The sequence below is a fragment of the Mirounga angustirostris genome, unplaced genomic scaffold (assembly GCF_029215605.1).
Source record: "Mirounga angustirostris isolate CCGP_5_RB_7025 unplaced genomic scaffold, mMirAng1.0.hap1 SCAF_13, whole genome shotgun sequence".
NCBI classification, from domain to species: domain Eukaryota; kingdom Metazoa; phylum Chordata; class Mammalia; order Carnivora; family Phocidae; genus Mirounga; species Mirounga angustirostris.
Genome location: NW_026991721.1, coordinates 10,055,805 through 10,074,559, shown reverse-complemented (window position 1 = coordinate 10,074,559; position 18,755 = coordinate 10,055,805). Strand labels below are relative to the sequence as shown.

At 45.6% G+C, this 18,755-nt stretch overlaps 2 protein-coding genes across 7 annotated transcripts in view; one reads left to right on the top strand and one right to left on the bottom strand.

Annotated features, from left to right (window-relative positions):
* The window catches only part of TMEM216 (transmembrane protein 216), a 6,264-nt gene extending 3,530 nt beyond the window's left edge, over nt 1-2,734 (top strand). The window contains exons 4-5 of the mRNA XM_045893570.3: nt 1,675-1,876; nt 2,158-2,734. Of these exons, the coding sequence (XP_045749526.1) occupies nt 1,675-1,876; nt 2,158-2,173 (218 nt within the window). The 3' untranslated portion in view covers nt 2,174-2,734. The remainder of the gene's footprint in view (nt 1-1,674; nt 1,877-2,157) is intronic.
* Nucleotides 1,674-18,755, bottom strand: part of CPSF7 (cleavage and polyadenylation specific factor 7) — a 26,850-nt gene continuing 9,768 nt past the window's right edge. For 4 of the 6 annotated variants that reach the window (XM_045893557.3, XM_064576344.1, XM_064576343.1 and 1 more), the window contains 5 exons: nt 16,146-16,560; nt 15,522-15,640; nt 13,153-13,321; nt 12,339-12,506; nt 1,674-7,994 (listed from right to left, as the gene is read on the bottom strand). In XM_045893557.3, the coding sequence (XP_045749513.1) occupies nt 12,344-12,506; nt 13,153-13,321; nt 15,522-15,640; nt 16,146-16,560 (866 nt within the window). In that variant the 3' untranslated portion in view covers nt 1,674-7,994; nt 12,339-12,343. The other 2 variants (XM_045893562.3, XM_064576345.1) reach the window with 2 other exon arrangements.

Sequence of the window (18,755 nt, the reverse complement as noted above, 5' to 3'; positions counted from 1 at the left end):
AGCAAATTGAAACAACAAAATAACAGTTTCATCCAGCAGATTAAAAAGATTTCCAAATACCCAGTATTAGAATGGGTGTGAGGACCAGGTCTCTCTATTCCCACACTCTTTGGGAATATAAATTAGAACAATTGTTTTGCTAATAGTTTTGCCATGTAAAATTTGTATTTTTTTTTTTTTAAGATTTTATTTATTTGAGAGAGGGAGGGCATGAGTGGGGTCAAGGGGCAGAGGGAGAGAATCTCAAGCAGATTCCCCACTGAGCACAGAGCCTGATGCAGGGCTTTATCTCACAACTCTGAGATCATGACCTGAGCTGAAATCAAGAGTCATACACTCAAATGACTGAGTTACCCAGGTGCCCCTAAAATTTGTATTCTTAGTCCTGACAATTACACATCTAAAACTGGTTGAAAAAAACAAACACTTCTACAGATAGCAAAGGTACCTATTGGAGAAAGCTTATGGCCACGTATTTTGTAACATCAAAACATTAGAGGGGCCCCTGGCTGGCTCAGGCGTGGAGTGTGCCACTCTTGATCTTTGGGTTGTAAGTTCAAGCCCCATGTTGGGTAGAGATTACTTAAAATACAAAATTTAAAAAAAAATTAAATTAAAAAAAAACATTAGAGGGGCACCGGGGTGGCTCAGTCAGTTAAGTGTCTGACTTCAGGTCAGGTCATGATCTCAGGGTCCTGGGATCGAGCCCCACGTCGGGCTCCCTGCTCAGTGGGGAGTTTGCTTCTCCCTCTCCCTCTGCCCCTCCACCCCCCATAGTGATCTCTCTAGCTCAAATAAATAAATAAAATCTTTTAAAAAATTGGAAACAGGGTGCCTGGGTGGCTCAGTTGGTTAAGCGACTGCCTTCAGCTCAGGTCATGATCCTGGAGTCCTGGGATCGAGTCCCGCATCGGGCTCCCTGCTCGGCAGGGAGTCTGCTTCTCCCTCTGACCCTCCTCCCTCTCCTGCTGTCTGTCTCTCATTCCCTCTCTCAAATAAATAAATAAAATCTTTAAAAAAAAAAAATTTAAAAAAATTAAAAAATTGGAAACAACTAAACATCTGTCAATACAGGATTAGTTAAATTATGGAATTGCCTCAATGAAATCATCCATAGCCATTAATAAAAGAATAGGGTAGTTATACGTGGAAAGATGTCTAACTTAAATGGGAAAAAATAAGTTGAAAACAGTATGTAGAGTATGATTCTGTTTTTATAATAATAAGTAGTAATATGTAAGTATATACACATAAAAAAATCTGAAGCAATATATACCGTTCTGTAATGATGGCTCTCCAGTGGGGAGTCATGGGGCCTTTTAGTTTCTGTATATTCTAAAATTATTTTCTGTACCTATATTAGTTGAAAAGTTTTCAATGATTATATATTATAATTAAAAAAATATTTTCCCCAAGTAAATAAGTCGCTGTCCCTTGAGTGGGAGCCACACTTGAAGCAGGACCTTTGGAGTGAATGACTCCATCCTGTGGCACCTCCAAAGCCTCTCATTTTTAGCACAGTGGGACCCCATTTATAAATCTGCCCATCCCCATTCAGCATCATTTTTCTCTGCCTTGCCAGTCCATCCCATCCCATCCCATCCCCCCAACCTTTTCTCTGAGTCCAGGGAAAGCAGGCCACCTGGAGATGACTCCATGGGCTGTGTCTGACAGGTACAAAGGGGAACCTCTGCCAACGAAAGATGCCACTTGGTATTAGCGTGGCCTTGACCTTCCCATCTGCCATGATGGCCTCCTATTACCTGCTGCTGCAGACCTACGTGCTCCGCCTGGAAGCCATCATGAACAGCATCTTGCTCTTCTTCTGTGGTTCAGAGCTGCTGCTTGAGGTGCTCACCCTGACGGCTTTCTCCAGGTACCGCGCTGAGGGACCATTTCCTGCCACCTGAGGGTTGGGTTCCCATCTCATCCTAGGGAGGGACTCATTGTTCTTCTGAAGCCTGAGGGGTCTGAAGGACTTTCAAGGGGAAAAGGGGTGCCCGTGGGATTGCTTTTCTTATTCAGGGTAGACAGTTACTCAGGGAAGACATTTTCCTTGTTCTCTGGGGCCAAGAAGCTTGGAATATAGAACAGTTCAGACCAGCTGCTCTTGTTCACTGGTCTTTTAACGTTTTCTTTCTTTCTTTCTGCCATCAGTATGGACAGGATTTGAAGTACAAACACTGCAGCCAGCAGCCCTCATGGGCTGAGACCACAGATTCTTCTGGTCTTTAGCCCCACCAGTGAGAATTGGTGGGTCAGGTTGTCCTGGGAACGGTTGCAGCTTTTCCTCAACACAGACATTTGGGCAACAAACTGAGCGTGAGGCCACTGGGCATCATATTCTAAACCAGGACCATCAGCCTAAGAGACTGTTGTACACTCCAGTGTAGGGAGGGGCAAGGCCGGCCCATCCTGGCCCGTCTCAGAACCAGTTCCCTGCTGAGCTCCAGTTCTTTGATCCTCGTGGCCAGAGCATCTTGTGTGGACCCCGTAGGCTCCTTGGGCTTCCAGCAGGACCAGAGCCATATACCCCCCGTAGGTGCTGTGCCAGCCGTCATACGAGCACAGAGAGCCTCGGGATGGTCTGCTCCCAGGGTGATGCACAAGCTTGTCACCTTGTTCCTCAGAGACTGAGTTCCAGAACTTTTTTAGCAGCTCATAGTGTTATTTTTCTATTCTCATCGTGAAACAAACATTATTTTATTTTATAATAAACGTGTATTTTCTGTCATTGGAGTTGCAGCCTTTTCCTTATGGCACCTGTCCCTAGAATTTCACTGCCTCCAAGGGAAGGTAGGGACTCTCCCCGCGGTTGGTTCTCAGGCTGTGCTGAGCGATTCTGTGTGGACACAAAAGCAGTGATGATTTTCTTACTCCAGCTCTAGCCTGAATTAATCCCTAAAGGCACTGCCAACTTCTGTATCTTCTTCAAGCCTGTCATCCTAAAAGCCTGCTTATATTCTTCACCTCTGCCTCAAAGCCAGCATCTTTTCTTTCATTCCTCCTACAGATCATTGTCAGCTTACCAGAATGAGGCATGAATACTTGGAAGAAGCATATTCAAAACTTGCCAGTATTTTTTGGTCATTTATTTTAAAATTTCAAGTTAACGTAAAAGGAAACATACTTTCTTCCCTTCCTTCCTTTCTTCCTTCCTCTTTTTCTTTCTTCCCTTTCTTTCTTTCCCTTTCCTTTCCCTCCCCCTCTTCCTTCCTTCCTCCCTCCCTCCCTTCCTTCCTTTTCTTTTCAGCTGGAGAAATACTGCCCTACATGCATATATCATTTCCTTTTCCAAGTAACCGTCTTTAAAACTTCCTCATCTTACTCAATAGTGGCTTTTTTTTTCTTTCCTCCCAAGAAGCCACCAGGAGCCATGACAGAATCCATTTTAGAAAACCTTGAGCCATATGGTCCCTCTGCTGTCAGATGAATATCTGCTCTTGCTCAAAGTCAAAAGTTAATTGATCTTTAAGCATTTCCATGCTGGCTTTTAATTCTCCTTGTTTCCTGTGATCAAGCTCATTCTCATCCTGTGAAGGTCTCCACTGTCCAAAGCACTTACCATCTTTCTTGTTTCCTACCCCTTCTGTGTCCTTGCCTCCTGGCTGCTTTTGGAGTCTATCCAAAAACTATAGTAGACAGGTCTAATCCACCATGAAACAGTGAAACCGTAACAAAAAATCCAGTTGGAACCCCCTTGATATTTCAGTGACAAACCCCGCTAATCCCCTGACTTTCTGCTGCTCACACTGCTGCTTTCTCTAGCGGCGCTTTGAAGAAGTTGTTGGCATCAAGCTAGACAGGGACTTGTTCTCCATGGCCGCCCATTTCTTTTAGAGGTTCAGTGGTTACAGTCACTCTCCTGGCAACACAAGATAAATGAATGCAAGGCTCAGCTGGAAGTTTAGAGGTGGCTTATAATTAAAAGGGAACTTAGAAAGGAATCTAATCCCCCACTTTGCAGGCTTAGAGACGAGAAAGGAACAGCCAAGCATCACACAACTGGTTACTAACAGTTGGATCTAGAAATCTTGTCTTCGGAGTCTCAGTCTAGATCAAGTAAATTCTACTCCCCAACAGGTACCACTTAAGGAGAATGAGTGGTTGGAAATGAGGACAGAATTAGAGCAGGAAGTCCTCTCATTTATTTCCTGGTTCTCCGGGAGCTTAATGCATTGTGCTTCCTGTGGATGGCTCCACGGATGTTCATTCTTCCCGGTGCTTGCTGGAGCCACACGTGCAGGTGTAGTCACCCCAGAATAAAACATCATACAACAGAAACTGAGGCAGCAGGGGATGGGAATGAGCATAGCTAGTCTTTCAGGGTTAATGTGGTCAGATGCTGTATTTGAAGTCCAAGGGAAGTCACTTTACTGCCCATCTAGACCTGAAGGATCAATATTCTGGAACCGTGGAGAGGGATCTGAGTGAAGGAGTAGGGCTTGGTCACATGGGCTGGTAGAGACCTGCTCAGATATTCACACTCATGGCTAGAACTTGACAAGTGACTGCGGTGGCCATCTCTAGAGGCTGAGGTCTGGCCCAAATCAGGAAGCACTTGGGACACACAGATTGGGGTTTCTGGCTCTGTACCATGACTGCAATGTATAGGAGACTAATGTTCATCCAGTGCCTGGCAGAGTAGGTTTAATCCATACCGTGGTCCTGTGAGGCAGAAGAAAATCAACTCGAATGTTAAGTCACTTCCTGTCTGAGGGCATTTAGCTTAAAAAGTAAGAGTTGGGATTTGAACCAAGAGTAACCCAAAGGTCATTCCCTTTCTGTTCCACTATGGTAACGCTTCGATGAAGAATGTGTTGCCTTCTCTAAACTACCAGTCCTCGCTTTAGTTTACATGAAAGTCATCTGGGGACATAAAAAGTGGATTTCTAGACTTCATGTAGAAGTGGACGCAGCCCAAGAACAGGAATTTTAGCAAGCATAGCACGGGACCACGGAACTTGCCTTGAGAGCCCACTCCTATTTCCCTCACACTGTGCATTGTCATAGAGATTCTGGGCCCCCGGAAGGTTTCTTGTTTTTATGCTGATCTTGCCTTTGCAGGTCCCAATACACATTACGTATCACCTGATCTCTGGTTCATCTTTTTATACATGTAACTCTCCTCTTGGCTCAGCTGGCTTTTTGAAAAGCCAGAAGCTTTCTGGAATTCCAAGGAGCTCACCCACAACTCTCTCCTAAACTTCCTAATCTGTACTTCCCGATGTTCAGACAGCAACCCAGTTCCCAAAACATGTTCACATTTGCTGATTTTCTTTTTTTAAAGATTTTATTCATTTATTTGACAGAGAGACACGGCGAGAGAGGGAACACAAGCAGGGGGAGTGGGAGAGGGAGAAGCAGACTTCCTGGTGAGCAGGGGGGCTCATTTCAGGGGGCTCAATCCCAGGACCCTGGGATCATGACCTGAGCGGAAGGCAGACGCTTAATGACTGAGCCACCCAGGCGCCCGTACTCTTTCAGATTCTTAAAACACCGCTGTGTAAAAGGCAGAATAGCTACTGTTCTCAGCTCAGTTAGGTTATGCTGTTCACCCCTCCCAAGCAGGCACTGGCAAGCGTATTTCCAGACTCCGAGCAGAGGAGTCTTCCCTTCCTGGATTTGAGAACTTCAGAACTGAACTGTAAGGGGAGGACGTTTACTCGGAGAATGAATCTTAGGAATCCTGAAGGACAAAGGACAACTTGGAATTTTTCTTCCCTTAGTTTAGATGGCCAAGGAAGCAAGCTAAGCCTCAAGGGTGCACTTCCAAAGATCTGCACTAGAGGCCCCCTAGTGTCCCGCAGGCCACGCGGGCCACCACACGCCCGACCTGGGATTCCAGCTCAGAACTCAGGGGCTTCAGTGTCATCCCACAGCCTCTACATCAGCCCCGGCCCATGTCCCAGACACCTCAACAAAGCTATTCAATGCAGAATCCATAAAACAGCTCACACCCCATTTATTATTTAAAAATATTTTGTTACAAAAGGAAAAAAAATACAATGCAGTATAAAAGATTGACAGCGTCATCAAGTTTATTACACAATTTTCAACCTATCAGAAAGACAAACAGATCACCGACAACAGGGGGACGGGGCCTCGGCCTTTTTGAGGGCTGGGTTTTTTTTCCTTTTGCTATCAGGAAATAAAACTAAAATTTGTGTCATTGAGTAAAAACAAAACAAAAATGGGGAGAAAAAAATTCTCCGGGTAAACGGCTTTTCTGGTATTCTATATATTTTTTTTCCTTAAACTGTCACCGTACTCCGTTTTCTCTACATTTTAAAAAGACACCCGGAGCTGCTCTCGAGGATAAGCACATCACTTAACACTTGGCCAGTTGGGCGGGGGGCCATGTTCTGAAGTGGAGGTGGGGATGGGGCTGGGGACAGGGGAAAAAAGCTACAAACGTGTAGCCTCTGTCCCAAGGGAATATGCCTGTCCAACCGTGGGGGGGACCCCCCTCACTGACTGACTGAGGGCTTCGTCAGATACGTGCAGGGAACAGAGGAAGGGTTCAGTCCAACTCAGTCTCTTCCATCTGAGCCAGAAGGGTCTCCAGTGACCCTACCGTCTCACATGCCACGTCTCTCCTCCTGCTAGGTGTCATATGCCCTGTACGTGCACGCGGTAGCGCAGGACCGCTGCGGCCGCCATCCACAGCAACCACACCACAACTTGGATGTTAGGGGAAAAGCAATTCCATTTGCCTGTGTAGAAAATGCCCCCAGAGTGGTGGTCCTTAGAACTCTGAGCTGAGCTCATCTGAGTCAGGCTCCACTTCCTCCTCACTCCTCATCAGAGGCAGGAAGCACCTCCACGTAGAGTGAGGGGAACTATTAATACGTCAACAGTCAAAAGGTGGAAAGACACCAAATCTGTGACTTCACCTGCCTACTAGTGCCAGGTTCTCCCACAGTTAAGTAAAATACGTATGTACCTGGGGGATGCAAGCCCATGCTCACATCGAACCTGAAAACAGAAAAGCCTCTATGGAAGTAGGCCACAGCTTGCCCAGCCTGCCTCCTTTCCCACCCCTCCTGGTAGTTCACAAGGGTTCTTCAGTGCTGAGGTCCGCTGTCTGTCCCCGTCTCCCAAGGGCAGTAGCTTCCTCTAAAACAAGGAAGCAGCCTTCCTGGGGGAGGGGCTCCACGTGTGAAATGGAAAAGCCCCAAGAAAGGGAACACCTAGTACAGCTGGTTATTGCAAGAGGCAACCAAGCACGAAGCAGCAGAGGGTGGTAACTGGCTCTGCCGGGCTCCCCAGCAGCAAGCAACCTCAAGGGCCTTCTTTGCTTAGGAGGGGCAAGTCCACTGAGGCGTCTGGGCAGCAGGGAGGTGGAAAGGTTCAGCCCTCTGGGAGGTCAGGGAAACGAACCGTCAATATGTAAGAGGGAAAAGCAAGAACAGGAGAAGCTCCTCCTAAGGGAATTTCTGTTCTCAGGGTCCCTCCTCCTCAAAGGGCTGGGAAGGTAAAGGAGTTAAACAAAGAAGTGGTATGTTAGCAAGGGGTTTGGACCCTCTTGGCCCCATCAAACCTAGTGCTGAGGGCAGGACCCTGGGCATATTTTGGCACACCCAGTCACTCTCCTAGATCCTGCATGGAGGATCCGTTTTCTTTGGGAAGAAAGTCTTCCCATCAACCTCACCACCGAACTGCTCCTGGAGAATCAGAAACTCCTACGTTTCCTTGGACAAAGCACCATTCTCTATGGAGACCAGGGGCCTGGACATGTTTTCTTCCTGTCTGCCACCCCTCCCAACCACACAAAGTCTTTAGGTTCCTTCCCCTGACAAACAGGAGGTGTGGGATTGGGAGGGCTGCCAGGCAGTCTTCAATCCTGTAGGGCAGAGGGTATTCCCTGGGTGTCTGAAGGGGGCTAGGGGCTTGGAGGAAGGGGGAGGGGTGGAGTGGCCTCCGTCCTTTAGTCCTGATCAAGGTGAGGAGATGCAAGTCCATTAAAAAAACATTTGCTTCCAACCAGACTCCTGCAATGAGAACATCAGAAGAAAAAGAAAATACACGTTAGAGGTTACCTTCTGACTGATGGGCTTACTCAAATTACACTGGCATTGTCTAAAGTTAGAATGTATGAAGTAGAATATATACACAGACAGAATGCAAGCCTGGGAAAGTGAAGGAAAGAAAGCAGGATTGTCTGGGGGTGTCTGGCACTGTGCGCAGTGAGGGAATGGTTGCAGGAGCTATAGTGAATAGAGAAAAAAGCAGTGACATCTCACTTTAAGGTTAGGGGGAAACAGACAATGAAATGAAGTCTCAAAGCAGTCTGACTGAAAAGGAGACTTTGGCTGGAGAAGTATAGAAACTACAACAATCCAAAAAGAGTTGCAATAAGGAAATATGGGGAGTTGAAATACCATTTCAGAAAATCTGTTCTGAGCAAGTCAGAGCTTACCTTAAGGGGAGGGGTAAAAATCTGGAAATGGGAGGTACAATGGTAAGAAAACAAATGTGCACATAACCAAACCCATTAACCCCCAAACACCCAAGAGGCCCTAGCAGGGAGCACGTACTTACACAGGAAACTCCTCAACTTTTCTTTTCAGGAAGCCTTGTTTAAAACACTCCAAACAGTGTCCTTAGAGTACGTGTGCATGCACACACACAAAGAGCTGGGAATGTTCTAACCTCTACTGAAAGTCAAGGGATTCTAAATCTTTCCCCAGACAACAGCTTTGAGTAAGGGATCAAGAAACAGCCTAATACCACAAAAGTGTTATCTGGCCAGGCCAGAAGAGAAGGCAGAGCATGGAAATAAAAAAACCAGTAGTCCCCGTTCAAGAAACCTAAAAGCACAATTAAGAACTTCTGCCAAACAGGAAGGCACTGTTAAGCCACTTACCACATCTCTACCAAACTTAAGGTCCCTAGTACGCCCAGCCCTTTTGCAGTGTTGCAGCATCAGTAAGCCGGGGAGCAGCCCGGTCAATCTGACTGCATGCACAGAAGAGAATTAATAGCTAACAGGAAAAAGGGAGATTAAATCCAGGTTTAGGACTTCTACTAATGGCCAAACCCACAACATAGCCTACACACAAATGCTCACTCTTTACGTATGCTCGTCCGTAACCTGGAGGAGCTATCCAAGAAAAAAACATCCCCAAGCTGCCCGATCCTTCAATATTCTGAACTGGCACTGTTTAATCTTGGGCTCCTCAGAATCTGTTACAGAGGCTGCTGCCTTCTGGCTTCTCTAAACACCTATGCTGGCAGGCGTTTGTCTCATTCTCTACGGGGGAAAACTGAAGCCCTCAGTGCCTCTCCACTTCACACCATTTGGGTTTTTGAATCTTTGCACCAGGAGGAAAGGAAATGAGGTGAGAATGATTAGATCTTAAGTAGGATAATATCCTCAAATAATAAGCCAAGAGCCGAGAACTACAAGAAGTTGAAGCCAAAGCCACACATTACCTAAGGATATCCTCAAATTTCAAAGCCTACACACATACTCCAAAAGAGATATAATTTGGGAATTGTCCGTACAAAACAACAAAGGAGAACTAGTACATCAAAAAAAGTCAACTGTAGCACCCAATTCTTAGAACTTGTAGTTACATTTGGTGGTAATGTTTGGATGCAGGCAGAAGCCAAAGTGGCCGATGAGACTCTGTGCCCCAGTGGTGCTGCCCACCCTGAGAAGAATGGAAGAAAAGCTTGCTGTTTGTATTGCTGCCTCTAGACGGAACACACCTTTTGGCTCTTAGGGAACACCATCCATACAATACGAACACTAGTATTTTCTAACTAAAACGTGTTGTACACAGAACTTGCACAGTTCTCCAGCTAAATGGGCCCAAGTACCATCTCCCCAACATGAGACCTCCTACCTCACAACTTGGTGACTACAGATAGAATGCAGAGTCCTTAAGATGAGGATGTGAGAAACTGACATTTTTGGGGTGTCTGATTCAATTCTTTTGGACTAGTTATTTGGATGGAGTAACATATCTAAAGAATAAAAAATGGGGACCTGGAAAACCTGTTTCAGAGTTCCTTTTCCTCCTCGTCACAGGCCCGCACCAGCCAAATGACTGTTTTCTGGGAACTACTGGGTTATAGGTTCTTCAGAGTTATCCAAAGTGCACCACTCTCATAATGGAAAAACAGGCCCACTTTACAGGTAGAAGAAATGAAGCAAAATGACAGCTAATGTTTCAGGTTCAGATGTTCAATCCCCAAAGTACTCATTATCAGTGGATCTCACAATTTCTCTGTCAGAAGGCTGTTAGAAGCAAAGCCACCAAGAATGGCGACATGCAGTTATATGTTCTAACTGCTAAAGGGAATGTGGCCCCAGAGACTGTCATTCATCCTCTGCACAGACAAGTACCTCCCTGGTCACTATTCTAGTCTTTTCCACTCTGAAGGACCCACACTGTGAGCAGCAGGGTTAGGGAAGGGGTGGCACCTGACCCACAGCAACACTAGCAACTGGGCCAGCTCCAACAAGAGCCGGGAGACGCTGCTACTGCCACAGAAGGGGGGACAGGGACAGAGGTCTACCCTAGTGCCCGCCCTCCCGCCCACTCCGAGGCTGAGCTAGGCCAGAGCTATTTGTGAGCCCCATCTCCCCCAGCGTCCTGGAGATACATGGGTATCTCCCCCAACTCCACTTGTTGCGAAATCTAGAACCCACAGCCTAACTGTTGATTTTACATGGATTATCTTAGATTTCAGTGATGTCAAGCACTCTAATATTTTGTGGAATAAATGAGTGGTTTAAGAACAGAGAAGGAAAGCAGGTAAAAAAAATGGTAACTTTTCATTTTCCCACTCATTCGCCTCCTAAAGAAGACAACAAAACGAAATTTCCAGCTATAACTGCTTATATTAATGGCAGATAATGCCAAACAACAAAGTAGAGTGCAGCAGGAAAATATAAAAGAACTCCTTTCTTTTAGTAGGCTGTCAGTAGGCCAAATGCTGCACTTGCCGACTGTTTAGGGTCCAGCTACTGCTGGTGAACTATAGGCATTCCCAGGTAGTGGCAGGGTCTCTCTTCTCGTCTTCAACCAGTCACCACCCACCTAGCCCCTAGCCACCTGAGAGCCGTTCCTAATCCTCACCCTCCTGTTCAGTTACCATTACTTCAGATCAACCAAATTGGCAAAAAAAACACACACAGAAAAACAAAAAACAAGGACATCTTCATAACACACCTGATGTGAAACCAAAGTCGAGAAGAGACTCTAAAGTCATCTGGGTCATGCAGTAGCTTCTAGGAACCACAAACAGATCATCCTAGCCAGAGTCTAGACTACTTTTAAAGGTCTCCAGACATACAGAATCAAAACCACTCTTGCTTACTTGTATACTAGAAACAATCTTTGCTGGAAGCTTTCTTTCAGTTGGGATAGCTAAATTGGTGGGATATAATGATGGGGCTGAAACGATGGGGCTGCTGTCGCCTTCCCCCCTCTCCTCCCCCACCCCAACCACTGAGGCCTGTCTGAGGAGGAAGACTGAGAAAAAGCAGAGCTGGTGATGCGGAGGGGTTAAGTCCTGAAGACACAGCTGGAGCCCCTGGATGCAGCCAAGCCTAACTCAACTTCTCCATAACCTGAGTTAATATAGTTCCCCTCACAACTCTTCTGCTTTTGTTTTGCCAAAAAAAAAAAAAAAAATCGCTGTAAGTTTTTTGTTCCCCGAACAAATATATCCTTCCATTGAAGTATCCTCCACACAGTCTCTACATTATTAAATATGATTTTTTTTTTTTTCCACATCAGCTTTCTCCTAAAGTGTCCTGAGTTTCAAAGTCCCTTTAATAGATGCTAATTCTTAAAATCATCAATGTTGCGCCTCAAAAACTAACAAGTAGGCCATGGTCTTACTTTTTTGTCTTGGTCGGTTTCCTGAAAAAACCTTGAAAGTTTAGTGGGGTGAAAATATAATTGGCTATCATCTACTGAGAACTTGGTATGTAACAAGTACCATGAGTGCTGAATGCTCTGGATGGACTGTCGCACTGCATTCAGCGAGACAGCTGCTCTTACCATGTTCGTTTACAAATGAGGAAAACTGAAGAGCAAAGTAACGCGGCCTGCATCACTGTGCTCTCAGCCCGGATGCCATGCTGTCTCTTGGACACCAGGTTAAGGCAGACAAGACACAAACAAAACCAGCTCAATCTCAGGTCCATTTCAGGGCGAGACTTCTCCAAACCTGCCCTCCTCAATTTTCTGTTACCTAAGTCAAAAAGTCCTCCCTTTCCCTTTATTTGCTTTAGCAAGAGAGAGCAGGATCTTCACGATCAGTACTTTTTCTTTTATAAAAGATGGCCCACAGCCAGGAGCGGGGCTTCGTCCCACCTTTCTCAGTGGTGCCGGTCCCGTTCTCTATCCCGGTGTCTCTCGTGCTCCCGGTTCCTTTCTTGGAAGTAATCATCATGCCGCTCTTCGTTATGAAGCAGGTCCCGGTGCCTCCTACTGCTCTCCCGGGACCGGCTAGGCGACCGCTCTCGGGACCGGTGTCTCTTCCTATTAGAAAGATCCTTCAGCCTCACTCAGAGGACCTACCACATGCCTTCCAAGAGTGTTGTGTTTCGGTGTCTTCCAGTACTTGTCTGAACCACTTTTCTATGATGGGCCCAATGTCTGAGAATGTTAGCTCTTTGACGCCTAGTCTTTTTGGGGAAAATCGTTAAGTCAAATGTGTTGAGGTCTTACTAATGTATCAGGCACAGTGCTAGGAGCTTTACATGCTTATCTCACCCAATCTCTACAACAGGTCCATCAGAGAAGTACCACTCTCGTCCCTTTTTTTAAAAATGAGAAAAATGATACTTAGAAAGCTGAGTGATTGCTATACTCAAAGCCATACAAGTACTCGGGAGCAGAACTGGGATTCGAATCCAAGCCCGTATGGCTTCAAAGCCCACGTTCTTAACTACACCGGTCTATCTACTCCTAAATAGCCCACTGCCTCACCCAGCACGGACTGCAGACATTACAACATTTGTTAATGCAGATGCTTGGTTAATTCCTTCCCCTTAAAGACATCAGGGCGAGCCTGCTCTTCCAGCCAGGGTCTTGCCAGATCCCCTGGGCTCTCTTCCTCCCCCTGCCAATCCCTGGAAGAGTGCTGCTCGGGGCTGGTAGGCCGCTGGAGCAACCGACAACTCACCTGGACGAGCTCCCGCTGGCACCCACACTGTAGGACTTGGCTTCAATGCCATGAAGACAGTCCTTAAGAGAGGAGATGAGGACACGGCAACGCTCATCATTGGCGACCCGGGACTGTTTGATAACAGCAATGGCTGTGAGCAGCGTCTCAATCGCGTCACTGTAATCCCCTGACAGGGGACGGATGGGAAAGGCCAAGGATGAGCAGAGGCAGTAAACTAACTGGATCAAAAGGAGAACTCAGGAGGACACAAAGCAAGAGTAACTAGTTCCCACAGAACCATGGTAAGATGGATGAGGCTTAAGTGGCAGGTGTAAAAGTGGACGGCACCTATATTCCAACAGTTTGCAATCAGACAGGTTCTCCGATGTTGCTAGTGGACATGCAAACCAGGGCAGGGCGGTCTGAGGGTGATCTGACAATACCCATCACAATAAACAATGTGCATACTTTCTGACCCAGCAATTCTAAGAATGTCCTACTTCTGTTCACAAGTATGTATGCTTAACAATGTTACATTTCAGCATTATTTTATCAAGAAATCAGACATAAAGTTCCTTCAGCAGGGTGCTATAATAAATTATGGGACATTGGTTTTATAAAATACTACATAGTTGTTAAAAAGCACACGATAAATCTGTAGGTAAACAAAATAATCCACATAAAGCGCTTAGCACAGTGCCAGGCACACAGTAAGGGCTCAATAAATATTAGGTACTATTTATACTGACAGATGTCCAGATTATATTAATTTCTAAAAATCTGTAAAAACACTATTCCGTTTTTGTAAAAATAATAAAAATTATATATATGTTGTCATATGCACAGAAAAAAAAATCTGAGGGACAGACACTAAATTGTAGAAGGTGGTTTTGGTGGTGGTCCTTGTATAAAGGACTTTTATTAATTACCACTGCACATTTCTAAGTCTGAATTATTTTAAATCTGTCATCAAATGCGTGTACACATATATATAATGTGTATCTAACACGTCTACGTGTGGAGTGTATTTATATATTTTTTTTAAATTACGCTGCCATCAAGAACTAGCCCCCTTCATTCCCCAAAGGGGAGCAATGCCTGGCTCAGGGATCGTGGTCAGGGGCTGGGTACTTGCACAATGCTTTTCCAAGCTAAATCAAGCGCATTACAGACAGAAGATAATGCGAGGAAAGCATAACATCAGACAGGGGTCCAGTGATGAGGACTGGCTGCCTCCTCTGTGCAGGGCAGCAAGAACAGAATGGAAACTGTGCAGGAACTGGGATTCTGTGGAAGTCCAGGAACACCGGGATGTCAGCTCTATTGGGGTAGGGACTTTTTGCTTATTTTGTAGGCATTCAATAAGTATTTGTGGTTTGAATGACTGGAATGAGAACAACAAAAAGGGAGACAGAGATTCAGTTACTGATCATCTCAAAGTGAAGGAGTTGGTAAGGAAGTACAATGACTATTTCCTTTATACTCCTCTGTATATTGGACTTGTTAAAATGAGCACAGATTACTTTCTAATTAAAAATCCTTCAGATGTCAATGAAAGTTTTCTGGAGGAAAAAAAAAAAGAGAGAGAATACATGTATTTCCTGTCTTTAACCTACTCTGTGGATTCAAATTTTGCAGCCAAAGATGAGAAATTACAGAAAACAGATGGTAATATTTAGTGTTAACTTATTTCTTAGGAGATCTGACAGTCCCCATTTACATTAATGTGGGACACTCACAAGAAGGAAGCGAATATGACTCATATCATAATGTGAAACTTGGACCAGAACCCTATAAAGAACCAAAGATTCCATGCCAGGGCTCTCCGAGTCACAGCTCCTGGTTCTGCCCACTTAATACTGACAGCAGAGCAAGAGTTAGCTGTAAGGGCACATTATGTCTTTCGATGACACCCAACAGACTTGCCCCTTTCTAGGATAGGCTACAGGCAGGCCAGAAGTTCTGTCTAGACCCCCAAATATAAAGAGATTCCATATCAAACCACATCTAGTTGGGGCATCAGTCCTAAAAAACCTGGGATCTACACTAGGCACTACACAGACAATAGATCCACTGATCAACTACTGAGACCTCCACAAAGCCAGGAATTTCATTCTACAACAAATACTACAATAAGATATTATTAGTTATTTATAATCTAGTCACTAAATTTGTTTTCACGGGGCAGGTCTGGATACAAGCTAAATAAATAACACCCTGGAGAGTCCCTGAAGCCACACAATCAGGTTACATACTACTCAAAAGGTGCCACTCTAGAGAATCTAACAGTGTGCTCAAACTTTATCTAGTTGAACTTGCCAACGGAAATGAGAAGACACGAAAGAACTAAAGGTAAGGAGAAGACAGCAAAGGTAAGCGTGAGTTACCTGCACTGGCTCCAGATACCGCTTTGGAAATGGCACTGCTGGAAATTGCTCTATTTCGCTTCATGATCTCTTCAAATTCTGCTTCACTCACTGTGGAGGGCGGAGGGCCCGAATCTCGGCTGCACAGAAATAACACCGTTCCTGATTGCCCGCACCTCTCATCATCTTTACCATATCCTACAGTACATTGTTACTTAATCATGCTCTCCTCTATGATGTCTTAAATGGTTCTTAGCCTGCTGACATTTTATGTGTTCACATTCTCTTCAAGGACAGGATTTACAACATATTCTTTTGTAATTCTGGCGTGACCCAATAGCGCTAGACATTCACAGCATCCCTAACAGCCACATACAGCCCTCGATTTAATCAAGATCCTTAAAGAGGAATATGAAAGACACGGTTTGGGTCAAGAGACTTAGATGCAAACGAAACACCAAATAAAAAACATTATCTAACAGATGGTTAACTATTTCCCAGGACTCAACACTACGACAACAGAGTTTCCACAAGGGAGAACACAAGAATTCACTCACTCACTTCCTCAGGGAGAACAAAATGCTTAACACATGGTCTACCCTACTATACCTGGCTCAGATCTGAAAGGAACAAAATAGTCCTTACCTGCCATGGTGGTTATAGGGTGCTGAGGCCTTCATGTAAGTATCTGGTGGAGGCCCCACTGTAGCATTTGGTGGGGGGAAGAAGGCTGGATTGAGGTGAAGGGCAGGCGGGATGGCCCCAGGGGGAGGTACAGCCAGATGAGGAGGTAATCGAGGAGGAGGGGGCATGAGATGCTGGTAGTGGATGCCAGGAGGAGGAGGAGGGACCCCAAAGCTTGAGGAGAGAGGAGGTGGGGGTGGAATTGGGGGTGGGGGCAGACCCATCAGGGGGAGGGCTGAAGGAGGGCGATTGAAGTAGGGCAGCACACTGGGGGGCTTATCCACACGGGCAGATGAGGGTACAAGGTTGTCAGAGGGCGTGGCCCGTCCATCAGCAGAATCACTAGAATCCCGGGAATGGGCCCGTGGAGGTATTCCTATGAAGCAAAACAGAACTAACGTTACTGCCCAAGGCTTTACACGTACCCATGGGAGCACATCATCTTTCAGCAAGAGTCCTCCGACACCATACTGAAGAAGGCGACAGGCAGCTGAGAAAGAAGGTAAAATCATCTACTCCCTTTTCTTCAGCCTCAGAAAAAAGGGCAGAGGCAAGTTAGTTAAGTCATAATCCCAGAAAGCAGTATCACCCCAATTCCATGTCAAAGAATGATCTTTATCTAGAACTCTTTGTGCTTCACACTTAATTTATCCTTAGATTTGTTTTCTATTTCTAAATGCAGGATCCTAATTAACCCATGAGAAAATGACGCTGTTGAGAAGTATGTTCATTACAGTTCAGCTGGATTCAAGGGGATGTGAAATCACCCGTCCCTGATTAAGAGGTTCAGGGCCTCTCTCCTTAGACCAGTACTATGCCACTGTGCATCTGAAATTTTCTCTTTGCAAAGGCACTTTGGCCAAGGGATTTGGGGTAAGTGAGGGAAGGGCAGGGGATAGATACTTCCTCCATCCACATACCAAAACTGGTCACTGGGATGGGGAAGAGACATACACCACAGAAGACTAGAGGTCAAGTGAGAAAGAGAGAGAAAATGGGAGGTAAGCCAAGACAAGATGTGCTCACAGAATGAGCAGATGGCACAGGTGACAGCAGGGACTCCTAGTAAAAAACAAGCCTCATATCTGGGGAACTCCCACTACATTTCAATGGCCCACACACAGTACCCCACAGGAACATCCCCATAGCACCTTGGTGTGGTGGTATGCACAACAAGGGCTCACACATGCTTGTTTACAACTGGGGACGTGGCTGTCCATTGTCAAATCACTCAGTTAAACTTGTCCACTCTCTCCAATTTAAGTCTACTCCAAGCCTGGTTAATGTGGAATCCAATAGAAGAACATGAGCCCATGGCCTTTGGAGTCTTGGGAGACAGAGAGATGCTGTTAGCAGTCAAATGTGGACAGAAAGGTGAGCGCTCCTTAAACTAACACTTGCTGGTAAACCCAACTCGTTTCAAGCATGGGGGGACCCATCATCTCAGCAACCGTCTTGCTTTCTCCACTGTAGTAGATCACTGGTGCCTATCGTGGCACGCCTGTGCTTCATGTCTCATCCACATGGCAACTTGTTTCTTCCCTGAGTTCTCTCAAACCAAAGAAAGAGGTATTAGCAAGTGGGATCCTCTGAAAGTTAGTCTTCCTCCCAGCTACTCTTCCCACTTCTGCAAGGATTCTGTTTTGTACCTATGGCTACAATCCCAAGAGTAGCAACCATTTTTAGGCAGAGGAAGTCCACCAGCTGCACTTAGTGAATTAACAGAACCCAAGTCTGTCAACGTGACAGAGCAGAAAAACACCAACTCAGTCACCACCATCATTTCAGCAAAGAAAGGGAACACTGAGGAGTAAATAGCTAAGCGGAAGTAGGATGTTATCCCTGATGCAACTGTACATTTATGCAACTTAGGAAAATCAGAAAAGGGTTGAATTATACAAAGGCTCTTAAACAGAGGAACTTGAAAATTCAAGTTGTCAAAGAAAAGTGTGTGCCTTTTAACCCAGAGCAATGAGAGTTCACACTATACCCATCTAGGCTCTCAATCTAGTTAAAAGAACACTTGTTCCTATGCAAGAGAGAAGTGGCCGTATCTCCACCTTCAATAAATCAATACAAGGTCCCAGTGGACCACCCAATTCAGTACAAGGCACTATTTTGAGAGCAGGACCTAAGATGACAGAACGCAGGTGATGACACTTCCCCCCCACCCCCACCCCTCACCCCCACTGTCATAAAAGAAAAGTAAAGGCAGTTGGCTGCTTCAGGCAAGGCCTTGCAGGGTGGCTGCACCTTGTGAGGTCAGGACAATCCAAGGTCTGGTCCTCAGGTTTCGCAGGTTCAGAAACTCGACTTTAACAGTTCACCCAGGGGTGACTGGACCCTAGGAAATTGATTCACGCTAACCAAACTCACAAGAGACTGATTCATAAACCAGAATGCCAATTTATTAATTTACAATGAGAAATATAACTGCCAAGCAGACCGGAATACTTGTGTCGGCTGGTCAGCGCATTCTCTTCCCAGTAGGAGAGCCTAGTTGGGAAACCAAATTAGTATCAGAAGGTGGCTTGGTGAGTACAGAATCAGGACAAAGGGAGTAAAGTGAAC